At 50.1% G+C, this 13,786-nt stretch overlaps 2 protein-coding genes across 2 annotated transcripts in view; one reads left to right on the top strand and one right to left on the bottom strand.

Annotated features, from left to right (window-relative positions):
• The window catches only part of LOC132249259 (delta-1-pyrroline-5-carboxylate synthase-like), a 30,580-nt gene extending 22,588 nt beyond the window's left edge, over positions 1 to 7,992 (top strand). Inside the window, exons 11-19 of the mRNA XM_059723863.1 lie at positions 101 to 174; positions 929 to 1,028; positions 2,341 to 2,561; positions 3,495 to 3,632; positions 3,769 to 3,964; positions 4,126 to 4,247; positions 5,926 to 6,112; positions 6,432 to 6,527; positions 7,718 to 7,992. Coding sequence (XP_059579846.1) covers positions 101 to 174; positions 929 to 1,028; positions 2,341 to 2,561; positions 3,495 to 3,632; positions 3,769 to 3,964; positions 4,126 to 4,247; positions 5,926 to 6,112; positions 6,432 to 6,527; positions 7,718 to 7,899 — 1,316 coding nt within the window. The 3' untranslated portion in view covers positions 7,900 to 7,992. The remainder of the gene's footprint in view (positions 1 to 100; positions 175 to 928; positions 1,029 to 2,340; positions 2,562 to 3,494; positions 3,633 to 3,768; positions 3,965 to 4,125; positions 4,248 to 5,925; positions 6,113 to 6,431; positions 6,528 to 7,717) is intronic.
• A 705-nt stretch (positions 7,993 to 8,697) lies between these two features.
• LOC132249258 (zinc finger protein 391-like) lies at positions 8,698 to 12,212 on the bottom strand. The gene is made up of 2 exons (XM_059723859.1): positions 10,046 to 12,212; positions 8,698 to 9,021 (listed from the first exon to the last, which is right to left on the bottom strand). The coding sequence occupies exon 1, from the start codon at positions 12,045 to 12,047 to the stop codon at positions 10,743 to 10,745; it is 1,305 nt and encodes a 434-aa protein (XP_059579842.1). The 5' UTR covers positions 12,048 to 12,212; the 3' UTR covers positions 8,698 to 9,021; positions 10,046 to 10,742.
• Positions 12,213 to 13,786: the final 1,574 nt, after the last annotated feature.

Here is a 13,786-nt window from a genome sequence, read left to right as displayed (position 1 = left end):
TGCCTGGTGGATGGTCACTGTGATGAGGAGTTTTAGTTTTTGTATATGCTCTAACTTGGAGTTAAAATTATATCCAGTGTGCACACTCTTGTTTTCATAGGCCCTACTGTAGAACAGCAGGCTGAAATGGCTCGAGCTGGTGGCAGGATCCTGGCAGCATTACAACCTGAACAGGTAACAGGGCTACATGACCTCAGATCTTACTAGAATCCACAAATGTGCAATATGTTTTCTGGGAAACAGTTAAGATGAGTCCCTGCTCGAAAGGGCTTGTGTTCTTGCTTTTCTGTCAAGCTCATCACTTAGTAATGTATTAGGAGAGGGGAAGGGGCATGGCATGGTGGATGGGCTACAGAGCTGTGGTTAGGAAGTTACGCATGTTTGAATCCTTGTGTTTTATATGTATTTCATCATCTAAATAACTGCTCTATTTTAATACAAACTCTCACCGTCGGTAGGCAATGCCTCAGACGCACCTAGGAGTGGGCTGCCCCAGCTGCTCCCGCTAAGAGAATTCTCACAATGTCCGTAGGGTGCCCCTGTGTGCAGTTCTCCAGTGAGCGCACCATAGCATTACAGTTGGGTTGGATCAAGGGGAGCCACCATGAAGAACAAGGCTGCTATAGCTGCAAATAGGAGTGTCTTAAAGGGAGAGGTTCTTGGGGTTGGGAAAGAAGGCAGAGACCTGAAAGGCAGAGATGCAAAGGCCAGAAATGGAGTTGGCAGAGTAAGTGATACAGTCCCGCTTCTAGCAAAGAGAAAGCTGAGAGCCGTCAGCTCTCTGAGGGGAACTGGGGGCTAAACCAGGGAGGAAACTGTGAGGTCCAAAGATGTGCCGTTCAGAGCTGGAAGGGACCAGAAGCCAGAGTACTATGAGCTACTTCAAGTTTACCATGATAAGAGGAATTCCCTTTTTTATTCTTGTTAGAGAGCTGATATTATCTATCATCTTGCTGACTTACTGACAGACCAGAGAGAAGAAATTCTGTTGGCAAACAAGAAAGACATGGAAGAAGCTGAGAACAAAGGTAACGTGTGCCAGCTACATTGACATAGTGCATCTGGGTCTGCACAAGAGAGCAGGGAGATGGGAATGTTCTCTGCTTCGGGGCTTGAGGAATTTGGGAATGAGCTCTGTGGGATGACCTTCCTCTTGGCTGCCACTGAGGAGCAAATCCAAGACCTTGAAAGCCCTGAGTGCAGGCAGCTGTAGCTCTGAAAGTTGTAGGAAACACTTTCTCTGCATTGGACACCACAGCCAGGTAATGTGCTGAACAGTGACGTACAAAAACTGACAGTGCTCCAAGTCCCCATGAGAGCGATGCCATGACATGGCGAACACCTCATGTTCCTTAGCAGTGGTGGCCAACACAGGATGCCGTGCCCCATGGAGGTGAATTCCATCTCTTGTGGCCAAGCCAGCTGTGACGCAACGCTCTCCAAAAAGAGCAACATCCGTGTACTAACTAGGCTTAGTCTACTTTAAGCAACTGGTGCAATGCCTTTAATCAGCATCAGGTTATTATTCTGAGAAGTCTGGGATGGACTAAATGTGGGACAGGTGACTTGTGCTCACATCATGAATCGTTTCTACATTATACTCCTGCATCCTTCATGAAGGATGCACAGAGGTGTGCAAAGTGTAGGTTGGGGCAGGCAGTGGGTTTGTGCCTGGATGTATCCATTCACAGCAAAGCCTTTCTACGAGTTTATTGTTTTAGCAGCATCAGGAATTCTTTAAAAAGGGCAGAAACATTGAGCTCTCCTGTCATGTCTGAGATGTCAGTAAAAGTGTCTTGCTTTAAACTTCACCTTCAGAGCGTGAGCTATGCATGCAGCTGTGCTGAGCACACTCGCTGCTAAACTGATAGAGCCAAAATAATCTCACCCCCAGGAAATGACCCACCAATAACAAGCATGGCCAAGGTAGGGGTGTACTCCTATTGCCCGTCTCACCCATCGCTGTTTTTCTTGAGCTTCTCTACCTTATACTAGTCACTGTTAGACACCTAGCTCTGTATTTGGCTCTTGTGCCACAGTTGCTGCATTGCCCTTCAGTGAGTCGGGTGTCACTTTCTTGATATCTGTCCTCCTCCTTCTCCTGCAGTGACCCCTCAGTTTTTCCAGGGTAGACCCTACATGCATCCCTAGCAAGAGCATCTTTGCAACATTTGAACAACAGCTAGCTGCCTCTATGGTAGATACGTCTACAAGGAACCAAGGACCAGCCACTGTTGTCCTTTAAAGCTCACACTTAGTGGTTCCTCCAAATGCATAAGTCTAGTCTCCAACAAATGTGGTGCTTGTTCAGAATGGCTAAATCGCTTTCCCCTCTTCCAGGGAGACTGGCGCTTCCTTTGATGAAGAGACTGAGTCTGTCTACGTCCAAGCTGAACAGCTTGGCCATTGGTCTGCGCCAGATTGCAGCATCCTCGCAGGACAGTGTGGGCCGTGTCATTCGCCGGACGCGAATAGCAAAGGACTTGGAATTGGAGCAGGTGACAGTGCCCATTGGTGTCCTGCTGGTGATCTTCGAGTCCCGCCCAGACTGCCTCCCACAGGTACGTAGCAAGAGCACGTGGAACTGCTGCAGCTGCCTGTTGTTACCAGGGGAGGAGCCGGGGAGGATTCTCTTGATGCAGGGGGTGGTCAGCCGTGTGCCTGAATGTTTCCTGAAAGGTTCCCTTGCTGGGACTCCTCTAAACTGAGGTTCTGGCCTCCTGCCTGCCTGCACCAGCTGCTGCTGGGTCACAAAGCCCCTGAGCAGTGCGGGGCCCGGTGCTTCCCTCTGTGGGTGCGGCCACCTGGGAATGGCTGGCTTGGCCCTGGGGCAGAGCAGCAAGGTGGCAGGAGGGCAGTTGGGTGTGCTGGTGGTGGGAGAAGGTGGTGGGGACGGTGCACGGGTCGGGTTTCAGCGTCCCATGCACTGTTGCACTTTGTTAGGTAGCAAACTAAAACACCACAAAGGTGTTTTACCTTGCTACATTACAAAGTCATTTACAGTGGAATACACTGCTGAGCGTGCAAACAGCAATGCCATTAAAGCGATGCAAAAGGGCATTTAAGCTGCTTTAAAGGCCAATTTTGTGGTGTATACAAAGACCCTTGCAGTTTAGGCACTGTAGTAGAAGCAGGACTTCTCCTTTCGTGGAGAGCTTCAGTGATTTCGGGCAGCTGGAAGGACTGATTGGTGCAGAGGGGAACCAATGTATCATTGGTGATACATTGGTGTCCCCTTGCAGTGGGACATCCATCCACAGCTAGCCCCTTTGCCAGCACCACCTTGACATTGGAGACTTGTCCATGAAGTGTATTTAGCTTTGGAGCTGTGTGCATCCTATGTCTGTCCAAATAGCTCCCTGGGCAGAGTGGCCTGGAAGACGGTATGACTCCAACAGGGTCAGCATGGCTGCAGGGGGAATCTGGTACTTGCTCGGTGGTGTCTGCATTATGCTGATGTTCTGTAGTGCTCATGCCTTCTCTCCCTTTGGCAGGTGTCTGCTTTGGCCATTGCCAGTGGAAATGGTTTATTGCTGAAAGGCGGAAGGGAGGCATCACATAGCAATCAGATCCTTCACCACCTGACACAGGAAGCACTTTCTATCCATGGGGTCAAAGATGCAGTGCAGCTGGTGAGTACTGGAGGCCAGTCTGGAATTTGGCAGATGTGTGCATGTGCTGTAAGTGAAGCCCATTTGTGAATGCTTCAAGGCAGAGATCCTGTGAGCTTCCTTTAGTCCTCAGAAACCTGCTGCTTATTTATTACAGGTGAATACCAGAGAGGAAGTAGAGGACCTCTGCCGCTTGGACAAACTGATAGATCTGATCATTCCACGCGGGTCATCTCAGCTTGTTAGGGACATCCAGAAAGCAGCTAAAGGGATCCCAGGGATGGGGCACAGTGAAGGGATCTGCCATGTATATGTGGACGCAGATGCCAGTGTTGAGAAGGTCACAAGGATAGGTAAGGTGGGAGAGGCTTCTTGTGTTTGAGTTCAGCTGAGATGTCTGTATTGTTTTAAGACATAGGTTCATAAGTACATGATACTCAGGCTTGCTCATTAGGAAGGCTTGAAAGAGTGTGCAAGGAGCAGCTTGTAACCATTGTCCATTCTTGCACCGTAGTCAGAGACTCAAAGTGTGAATATCCTGCTGCTTGCAATGCTCTGGAGACGCTCTTGATTCACCGGGACCAGCTGCGAACCCCACTGTTTGATCAGATCATCGACATGCTGAGAGTGGAGCAGGTCAGTGAGCACCGCCTGTTTTGCTATGGACAATTGCTAGCCTTTAGGAGTCTGGTTGGGACGTTAGGGGCATTTGCAGTAGCGCTACGGTATACAGAAATGGGCTTCTGGGGCCCTGCTCCCCCAACCCTCAGGTTCTGCCTAGAGATGAACCTGGTGTTGCTGAGCTGTGATGTGCATCGCGGTCCTTCTCTGGTGCTGCTTGTATTCCCTTTCTCTGCTGTGTCTGGAAGCAGAAGCTTTTGGTCCCGACTCTTCATGTCCTGGTGCTAGTCCACCAGATCGGCCCCTCTTGTGCTTGAGGTTTGTCACTCGTCTTTATCTTAACCACACTCAAGTCCCTTCTTTGTTTTTGCCCCCTGTTTCGCACTGTTTCCTCCCCCCAGACTTACCCCACACCCATGCTTGTCAACCTGTCCTTGGTTCTGCCTGTTCTGCTTTCCTCGTGTCTATGCAGGATCTACAGAGCGAAGCTCTCGAACGACTTTCTCGGCATCTTGCAGACATTGCAGTTCCAGCAGCATCTGTGCAGGAGTCTTTGTAGTTGTGTGCTGAATTTCTCTGGGCTCCAGAGAGCTGTAGGATTAAGCCCCCAGCTCAGACCTTGAATGCTAATTAACAGGCACTTGACACAGCTGGTGCTATGTCACTAGGACACGCAGGCTGTGGGTATTTGTGCAGAAAACACAGGGTCAGAGGGAAAGTTGGGACCACATGTGTTGGTGACAGGGGAGCTGGGGGGATGTGTCCAAGGGAAACCACGTGACCCAGAAAGCTCCCCAGTGAGCCCCACTGGCAGTTCTCCACAGACTTGGGCTTCCCTTCTGCAAGCGGGAAGGGGCTGTTAAGCTAGTGTAGTGTCGGTCTGTCACAAAGGATGTGAAGTTTCATTCAGTATTTGTGTATCAAACAAGTGGCAGTTGAATAAATATTAGACAGACACCCAGCTCTGGTTCTGCAGGCTCCCAGCAGCATTAGCTTCACGACAGACTCAGAGTAGCTTGCCTTGTTTTGCTTGACACAAGTACTATGTTTTCTTTGCAGGGCAAGACCAGGAACACTAGCAGTTACTGTGGTGTAGCTGATGCTCTGTGTTCACTTATCCAAGCTGATCTTGCAGGGGCTTGTTCATGCAGCCAGGCTGTGAACTGAAATCTCTTCATAATCTTCACTTTGGTTAAACTAACTAAATTGCATTTGAGTCTCTGTTGTAAGGGATCTTCTCTGTATTTCTGATTCATTCTTTATAGCTCTCCTCTGAAGTCTCTCTAATTCTTAACATTCCTTTTAAAGTGAAGGTACCAGAACTGGACATGTGTTCCCAGAATGGTTTCATCACTGCTGTACTGGGTGTACTCTCACCTCTCTACTCTTGCTTGATGCATCGTTAAAGGAATACGTTACATCTTCTAGCTGCCATATTGTGCTGGCAGTTCATGTTCAGCTGGTTGGCAGCCATGACCCAGGTTCAGTACCCTGTTGCTAATTCCCTGAGCCATAAAATTCCCAGAAATGGCTTTTACATTTTATGACCTGAAACTGTCTATAGGGTCTACATAAGGCGAGAAATCTGTGCTGCAGCCAGCTTTTTATTTCTAGGGAATATTTAACTTGGGGGCAGCTGTTCTGTGTGGAAGGTGTTTGGAGAGGTGAGTTGATGCATATTTTGTCCTCGCAGGTGAAGATTCATGCTGGCCCTAGGTTTGCATCTTACTTGACTTTCAGTCCTTCAGAAGTGAAGTCTCTCCGTACAGAATACGGAGACCTGGAATGCTGCATCGAGGTGGTGGACAGTGTCCAGGAAGCCATTGAACATATCCACAAATATGGAAGCTCTCACACAGATGTGATCGTCACAGAGAATGGTCAGTGCCCTGCACAGTAAAGTGCATCAGCTCGTGCTGTCAAACTTCAGGCACTGGTGGTTGATGTGCACTTTCATGGCATGTAAGGCTACCAGGCCCAGAAGCTACTTAGGACAGAACCTCTCTTGATCGTTCTTACTGTCATGGCTGCAGACCTGTAGAGTTGACATCTGTGTGCTGTGGTGAAAGGGCTGTCAGTATTGGTTTGGTCATGACGAATCTGCCTAATGCTGTGCTGCACAACTTGGTTTGTGCAGGTTCTTGCACTGCGCACATAACTGAAGATCTCTGAACGCTCACATCAGTTTGTTTCCCTCAGAGAAAACGGCAGAGTACTTCCTGCAGCACGTGGACAGTGCCTGCGTGTTCTGGAATGCCAGCACCCGATTCTCCGACGGATACCGCTTGGGGCTTGGTAAGGGAGCAGGAGCAGTTCTTTTGCTCTGCTTGGGTTGCAGATTTGAATTTGGGATTTGTACACCTAGCAGGTACCTGCCTGAATCCTGGAAGATGAGGCTGTACCTTCTCTGCCTAGAGCTTCCTGGAAGGATTTTAGAGAAGATACTGTAGCAGAAGTAGACATTTGGATCTTTCAGCTGAAAGGATTAGCAGATAAAAATCTGGTGGGTGTAGTTAAGTTTGACAGGAGCAGAAAGTACACTGTACCACCTGGATTAATTAGGAAGGCGAGTCAGTTAGGAAGGGAGAAAAGATGTTCTGTTGTGGAACTGAGTAACCTCTAAAGGCCCTAGCCTTGAGGCTGTGTGGTGTTAAGTTTAGTTTAGTGCATGTGCATAGCAGGAGAAGACCCTAAAATGACCATGCTTAGATAACATATGGTCTTCACTTCAATTCCAGAGGGGATTCAGTGGTCTCTTCCGTGAGGATCGTTAGACCTGGAGATGAATGAATACCTCACACACATGTGTACGCATGCAGTCTGGCATAGTGCAACACCTTTTCACCTGCATTCGCAGGCTGGGCTGCTGACCACTACAGTCCCAGAATCGAAAGGGGCTGTGTATGTGGGGGTGTGGTATCCTGAGAAATTCCAGGAGCAGTTCCATTTCTCTCCTCTCACAAAGCCTTGTGGGAGTTGCAGAAGGCTCCCAGTGCGAGCCTTCAGTGTGAGGGAAGCACTGTTGCTTGGAGCAGCAATGCACAGGATGGCCTTGGTCACAAGCTCTGTGGATGTCTGTAGGATATTGCTCAGTTATGGCAGTATCCCTGCTGTATATCCTGGCAGAGCTTTTTACAGAGCGTGAAACTTTCAGAACACAAACTGAATCTTGATTCTGCTTTGTAAGGATGTCACTTCAATTTCTGAAAAAAGCTTCCAGCTGGCTCCATAAGGGCTGTTTCACTCCGGAAAAACAGGTTGTAGACAGAGAGACGTTACTTTGCCTCCCTTTTTAAAAAAAAATGTAAGCTGAGTTCTGCTTGGGGGAAATGGGATGGAAAGGATGCACTATTGGCTGTTCTTCGTCTTGGAAAAGATGCAAGAACTGTGTAGCACTGAAGCAATAAGAGAAATTCCTTCCAGCAAAGAGCCAACTGTGCACAAAACCCAGCTTCATCTTGTGCTCCTATCTCCCGCTGCTGCAGGGGCCGAGGTTGGAATCAGTACTTCTCGTATCCATGCCCGTGGACCGGTGGGGATCGAGGGACTATTAACTACAAAGTGGCTGCTGAGAGGGGACAATCATGTTGTGTCTGACTTCTCAGAGCATGGGAGCATGAAATATCTTCATGAGAACCTCCCCATCCCTCAGAGGAACACCGACTGACAGCACCTGAGAGCCCAGGAGTGCGACAGGTTTACTGAGGATGCTCAGGCTCCAGAGCTGCCTCTGGGGAGGGGTTTGTACTTGCCCTCAGGTGAGTTGTCTGCTCTGGCTCCCCCGGGGGGTTAGACACTGTGCAGTAAAATGAAGAAAAGACAATTGTGTCTGTCTGAGAGTTCCTGCTCCTACTCGCCGTTAGCGCCATGTAGCAACAAACATAGAGGCTGCAAGTAGACACCTGTTCCCAGAGCTGGGTCCTCAGACCATCCCAGCTGCACAGTGAGACTCTCCCCTTTGCATCCCTTTCTCTCCCTTGCTCCTTTGGTAAACCACCTTTACTTGCTTTGGGGTGGACCTGTTCCTTTCTCTTAATCTCTTCCTGTGGCACTTGGCCATCTCATCCTGGTCTGAAGGGCTTTGTTTCTGAGAAGACTTTGTATTGCCGAGCGTGTTCCCTTTCCCTGCAGTCCTAGCATCTTGGCAGCTCTTGGAAGGGCTGGAATGTTCTGACACTTACTTTGCGCTTAAATGTTAGGTAAATCGATGAATAAATGTTCCAGCGGCAGAATGCTTTGACCAAGAGATCCTTTTTAATGTTTGATTTCTTTTAATTACAGATAAATGTAGATAAATTTCACAACTGTAAATGTGGATTCCATTACCCTTTTATGAATATTTGTACCAAATATTTTTGTTCTTTGTTTTATATGAAACTTTATCATCCCCGCAGGAGAATGGAAATGCTATTTTAACTCCATGTTTTTCAAAATAAAGTTCTTGCAAAATGATTTTCGGTCTTCAAGTGTGTGATTATTTAAAATGAAATTGTAACTTTCTCTAGAGAAGACTCCCCTAGTTAACAATGGCAAGCACTTGGAGGTCGGCAATCTTGCAATTTTTTTTTTCTGATTTTTTCTTTCATTTCATTAACATTGTCACTTTTTTCACATAAAATGAGTCGCACGTTGTACGAATTGGCTATGTCCTTCCGTGGAAGTGGGGCTTAATCGCAGAAATCCCAAATGTGGTTTCCTCTTTTAATCTAAATTCCAACACTAGATGTAGGATCCTTGCCCCAGTCTGTCATGGCTTCATCTGGTGGCCCAATGCCTGTGATTGCTCTGCCTGTTTGAATACAAGAGACTAGTTTAGAACAAGAGGGAGAATTTGAGAAGCCAAAGGCAGTGACTGCTAAGTCTAAGTCCTGTGTCTTTTGGGCCATATCCCTGCTGGGATTACTGTGGCCTTTTGTGTGCGGAGGGGGCCCTATATTCTCTTCCAACTCTACAAAGTTGTGTAAATAACTATGATTTTTTAACATCCTCTCTTAGATTCATAGCTGTCAGGGGCTGGAAGGAACCTCGCAAGATCATCGTGTCCAGCCCCCTGCACTAGGCAGGAAGGACAACTGGGGTCAGGTGACCCCAGCAAGGTGACCATCCAGTCTCCTCTTGAAGATGTCCAGGGTAGGTGATGGCACCCAGTCTGGAGAGAGTTTATTCCAGAGCTGGACACCCTGATTGTGAAGAAGTTTTTCCTAGTGTTAAGCCTGAAACGGTCTTCTGGAGTTTGTGGCCATTACTCCTACTTTTCCCCAAGGGTGCCCTGGTAAACAGTTGTTCGCCAAGCCCCCGATGTAGCGGTAAGCTGCTACTAAGTCCCCTCTCACCCTTCTCTGCTTTAGGCTGAAGAGCCCCAGGTGCCTCCGCCTTTCCTTGTATGGCTTGCTGTGCAAGTCTATGATCATACGTGTGGCTCTTTTCTGCACTCTCAAGATTTACCACGACCTTGTTAAAGTGTGGTACCCACGTGTGTGTGTGTGTGTGTGTGTGCACAAGTGTGTATAGAGTTATTTTGGTTAGTCTATAAGGTACAAATCTACCCTTCCTTCTATTTGTCTGAAGACTAACATGGCTAGCTATGTTTCAAATGTGATCCTCAGCATTTGGAGTGGGGGGGAAAGGGTGGTTGCATGAGGCAGCATTGTTGCATGTTGCAGCCAGGCTGCTGTGGGTGTAGCAGGGGCGGAGTGGAGCTACAGGGTGATATGGAGCATCAGGGGTTGGCCTGGTGTTCAGCTGCATGGTACAGGTGCAGAATGGATATAACAGTAGTAGTAGTAGCCTGGTTCATAGTTTCTGTCAAGTACCGGTGATCCAGGGGGTCGGCAGCAGTCAGGCCTGGAAGTCTCTGCTCCTTTCCCTTATGGTGCCATTTGGGTCAGCAGCGGGTGAGGTCCATGGGCATCCATCTGCAGTCCTCCCTTAAGGTGCCATTTGGGTTGTCTGTGGGCAAGGTCCACGGGCCTCCATCCGCAGCTCTCCCTTACGCACCATCTGGGCCTGTAGCGGGCAAGGGCCGGGAGGTCTCCGCTGTCTGCTCTCAGGCTCATCTTGCCGAGCTGCGGTGTGGTGCTGCCCTGCTCGCAAAAGGGTCGAGCACTGACAGCCTTTCACACTCTGAAGCCTGAGCTACGGTGTGGCACTGCCCAGCTCTCCCTACTGCGCTGTTTCTCCTCTCTCTCCCGTCATTTCATATCCAGGTTCCCCACATCTGCTGCTGCCCCCGTTCATTTCTGCAGTGGTTCTCTTGTGCCCGCCGCGTGTTGAGTGCCTCCGAGCTGGTCACCCAGGATGCTGACTCCCTTGCTGAAAAGGGATTAATGGGAGATGTCGCTTGTCTTTGCTGTCTGGTTGAAGCGGCCACCTGAGGCTTTATCTGCAAATCACATGAAACAGGTCGCCTTTGGGGGTCAACCCCCTTTGCTTGCTGCCAAAAAGAGAAGTGGAGAAGATGGCAAACGCAGGTGTGCGATGCCTTGCTCAATAAGAGACTAATACCATTGATTAGTCGCGGCGCGGTGCCCCGACCCCTGCGCCTCGCAGCCACCAGAGAAGGGCGGGTAACGTGGGAACGGGGCGGGGCGCCGCGCGTTTCTCACAGGGCTGCGCGGCCGGGGGAGCCTGGCACGAAACACACCCCGTGGTCCGGAGCTCCGCGCTGGGCCAGCAGCCGGGGGGTGCTTGTCCGAATGCAGCACTGGTGGGTGCTGAGCAGGCAGACAACTCCCAGGGCTTCCTGCACGGCTGGCAGAAATAGAGATGCTTCTGGGTGTGGATGTGCTGATACTGGGACAGGTGGGAGAGATGGGGGAAGTTTTTCCAATACTCAGAGCACTGATGTGGCTTCTCCCCTGTGTGGATGAGCTGGTGTCGGGTCAGGTGGGAGGATTGGGTGAAACTCTTGCCACACTCAGAACAGCGATGTGGCTTCTCCCCTGTGTGGAGGGCCTGGTGCAGGGTAAGGGTGGAGGACTGAGCAAAACTCTTCCCACACACAGAACAACGATGTGGCTTCTCCTGTGTGTGCATGCACCTGTGCCTGGCCAGGCTGCAGGGCTGCCTGAAGCTCATCCCACACTTTGTGCAGCAGTGTGGTTGCTGCCTCTTCTGCACACACCGGTGCTGGGACAACTTTTGCCAGCTGATGAAGTTCTTCCTGCACTTGTTGCAGCGGTGCGTCTTCCTCCCCAAGTGCATCCGACGGTGCTGAACCAGGGAGAAGAAATGGGTGAAGGTCTTACCACATGTGACACAGCAGTACTGACGCTTCTTCCTGTGCACATGTTGTTTTTTGAGCAGCTCCAAGCTGCGCACAAAGCTCTTCCCCCTTTTGGTGAAGCGGTGGGGGAGCTGTCCAGAATGGACCTGGTGGTGAGCAGCCAGGGTCGAGAGGCACGTAAAGCGCTTCCCACACGTGGCACATACATGGGGCTTCTTCCTAGCACGTCTTATCTTGTGCAGAGCCAGGCGCGAGGGGCAACTAAAGCTTTTCCTGCACTGAGGGCAGGAGTGGCCTCTCCCCCTGGGCTCGGTAGCGAGCTCCTGCCTCACTACCAGCTCCTCCACACTGCCCTGGTTTGCATGCAGTGTCTCTCTCCAGTGCGCCTTTCCTTTCGTTCTCTTCTGGTGTCTCAGCATGACATATTCATCCCTGCACCTTGGGCTGTTTCGGGCTTGTTCCCCTTCTTCACTCCAACGCCCAACTAGAGATGGGACCTCGTTCACTGCTACATTCTCCTGCTTTTGGGGCATCCCCTGACCCTTGTGCCACTGGTCCTTCGCTGGGCTCAGGGAATCCACCTCACCCATACTCCCCAGGGAAGCCCATGGTGGCTCCAGCTTTCCAGGCCCTTCCTCAGGACCCTGCTCCTCGGTTCTGCTCAGCAACCAGGCATGTCCTGCATGGGAGGAAGAAACACCAGATTAGTCCCGGCCCTGCTGCCAAGGGGCAAGCACTGCTATTCCCTGTGCTGGGATGGGCCTCAGAGCAGGACAGGACTTGGCACTTGTGTTTTCTCTAGAAAATTAGGTATTTCTGCCAAAGGCCCAAGTGCCGGCGGTGAGGCAGTGCCAGGTCCCTGTGCCAGTTTCATCTTCCCTACTCGGTGGGGTTAAGCTGCACACTCACAAGGGTTTCTGGCCCAGCTCTCAGCCCCATCATCTCAGGCCCTATTAAATTACTATTTAATTACTATTAAACTTTACCTGATACTAAATGGGCAAGGGGCCATGTCAATCCTTGGGGGTCTTTGGCAAAAAGACTACTGACTCTTTGAATTTCAGGGCGTGGAACAACACCTGTCTGCACACATGACAGCACAAGCTATTTGAGGTCAGCACCCTGAAATGGCAGCGCAGGACAGGTCTCCAGTTTCCAGGCTCCCTTTCACCCTGGGCACAACGCATTTTTGATAGGGGAGCTGGGTGGAGGGGACAGCCAGAACTCACCTGACAGCAGGTCCTCCGGCCTCAAGATTGCCCCACAGTACACATCATCACAGACCCAGAGCTCGACCTGTTCTCGCTGGATGCGGCAGATCAAGTCAGGTGTGGGACCTCGATATCCTGCTTGGGCAGTGGTTAAAGAGAGTTTATTCACTGGTACTGTATTCAGAATAAGTAATTGAAATTTGATGAATGGAGGCAATGAACTCAAGGATTATACTAAGGACTTGAAGGACAAGGGAGAATGGACATTTAGGATGAAAGGGAAGGCATAGCAGGGGGAAGAGGATGGTCCATTTCATCCAGGTACTGGACATATGGTCATAGGAAAGCAAACACCAGTGCAATTCCAGGCAAATGAGTGGAAATGAGTTTCAACAGGACACACTAGGCAGGAGAGGGAGGAAATCAGAATAACTGCCCAAGGAATGGCTGTTAGTGCATTTTGAGGCACAATGAATGGCAAATGATATGATCATTGTGAGAAGGCAAAGGGAAATCATGTTATTAAGGGGAAAGACTCCAGGGAAGGCAGCTGGATAAAATGAAGGAGGAATATATACAAGTATGAGGTCTGAGAGGTCTGTTCATGGACAGAGCAGTGGGGAGCAAAGGGATTTAATCCCCCGCCCAAACGTTCATGAGGATGAAAGTGTTAATACCAGGAAGAAGGCAGAAAAGGATCTTGGAGTCAGTATTGATGCCAAAATGAACATGGGGCGACAGTGTGGGGACACGGTCAGGCCACAGTTGGAGTATTGCATATAGTTCAGGGCGCCGCACTTCAGGAGGGATGTGGACAGCATGGAGGGGGTCCAGAGGAGGCCATTCACATGATCGGGGGGCAGCAGGGCAGGCCCTACAAAGAGAGGCGACGGGACCTGAACCTGTTCAGCCTCCACAAGAGAAGGCTGAGACGGGATCTGCTGGATGCCTATAAACTTGCCAAGGGGGACCAGCAGGCCATGGAAGAGTCCCTGTTCCCCCGAGCACTACCGGGGTAAGAAGGAACAACAGCCATAAGCTGACAGAGTAGATTCAACCTAGACATTGGGAGGCGCTACTTCACTGTCAGGGCGGCGAGGAGCTGGAACCAACTTCCA

The sequence above is a fragment of the Alligator mississippiensis genome, chromosome 1, assembly GCF_030867095.1.
Source record: "Alligator mississippiensis isolate rAllMis1 chromosome 1, rAllMis1, whole genome shotgun sequence".
Classification (NCBI taxonomy): Eukaryota; Metazoa; Chordata; order Crocodylia; family Alligatoridae; genus Alligator; species Alligator mississippiensis.
This window is presented reverse-complemented; position numbering and strand designations above follow the sequence as displayed.